At 20.2% G+C, this 1,163-nt stretch overlaps 1 protein-coding gene across 3 annotated transcripts in view; it reads right to left on the bottom strand.

Annotated features, from left to right (window-relative positions):
• LOC102677850 (pancreatic triacylglycerol lipase-like) overlaps positions 1–1,163 on the bottom strand; it is a 60,397-nt gene that overhangs the window by 7,468 nt on the left and 51,766 nt on the right. For all 3 annotated transcript variants that reach the window (XM_031511614.1, XM_031511613.1, XM_031511615.1), the window contains exon 7: positions 658–891. In XM_031511614.1, coding sequence (XP_031367474.1) covers positions 658–891 — 234 coding nt within the window. The remainder of the gene's footprint in view (positions 1–657; positions 892–1,163) is intronic.

Here is a 1,163-nt window from a genome sequence, read left to right on the forward strand (position 1 = left end):
TAATAATTATAATAATTATATTCGAATTTTTTTTCTTTTCACTATCATCATAATTAAATAATTAAATTAATTTCATTTTTCATTAATTTCATTTTTTTATTAAAATCCGAATGAAAAAAATTAACATATTATAAAAATTAACATATTAACAATAACAAATTTAAAAATATATATATAATATATTTAATGTGTGGATTATATAATATGATTATATTAAATATGATTATAAAATGATTAATAAATGATAATGATTATAATGAATTATTTAATAATAATTAAAAATGATTAAATGATTAAAAAAATTCATAAAAAATATATATCAAGACTTGACAATTATTTTTGTCAACTCTCCGATTTTTTTTTTACATAATTTTAAAATAAAGGAAGGTACTATATCAATTTTGGCCTTAAATATATATAAATTCTAATGCAAAGAAAGAAAAGATAGATGGCGCTTTCTGGAATGAATTTTATCTTGTTCACTAATTGTATATTTCGTTTATCGAATTTATGAGAAAATTTCCATGATATCATTACATCAAAACATACATTGAATCATCGAATGGTTGAAGATATTGAGTTGTATCTAATATGTTTTTTTAATTTTATAAACATGAAATAATTAATAAAAATATATAAATTAAAAAAAATACTTACTACAAAATGGTTTGATCGAACCTGTCATCAGATAAACAGATGCATGATAATTTCCTGGCTGAGCATCTAATCCAAGTTTAGGGCAATATTGATTCACGCAATCAAAGCAATTTCCGTTTTGAAACTTTTCCCAAGATAGGCAGGGAACTCCCAAAAATGAGCACTTTGTATTGATACTTTCTATAAAATATTCATAGCTGCGAATATGATTGCAACCAACAAATCTTTTTATTCCTGAAATTAACGATTTTGATAATATTAATTATTTCGATAAAATATATTTCTTGCAATAATATTTAATAATTATTTAATTTAGCAGATTGTCTAAATTTTGATTATTTCATTACAATTTTAATTAGCTTTTATCATTAAAACAAAAAATTAATAAAAATATTGAAAAAGTAATGCACTTTTTAAAAAGAAAACTATTTCATAAAATATTTTCTCTCTCTCTCTCTCTCTCTCTCTCTCTCTCTCTATATATATATATATATATATATATATAT

This window comes from Apis dorsata, unplaced genomic scaffold, assembly GCF_000469605.1.
Source record: "Apis dorsata unplaced genomic scaffold, Apis dorsata 1.3 scaffold_333, whole genome shotgun sequence".
NCBI lineage: Eukaryota > Metazoa > Arthropoda > Insecta > Hymenoptera > Apidae > Apis > Apis dorsata.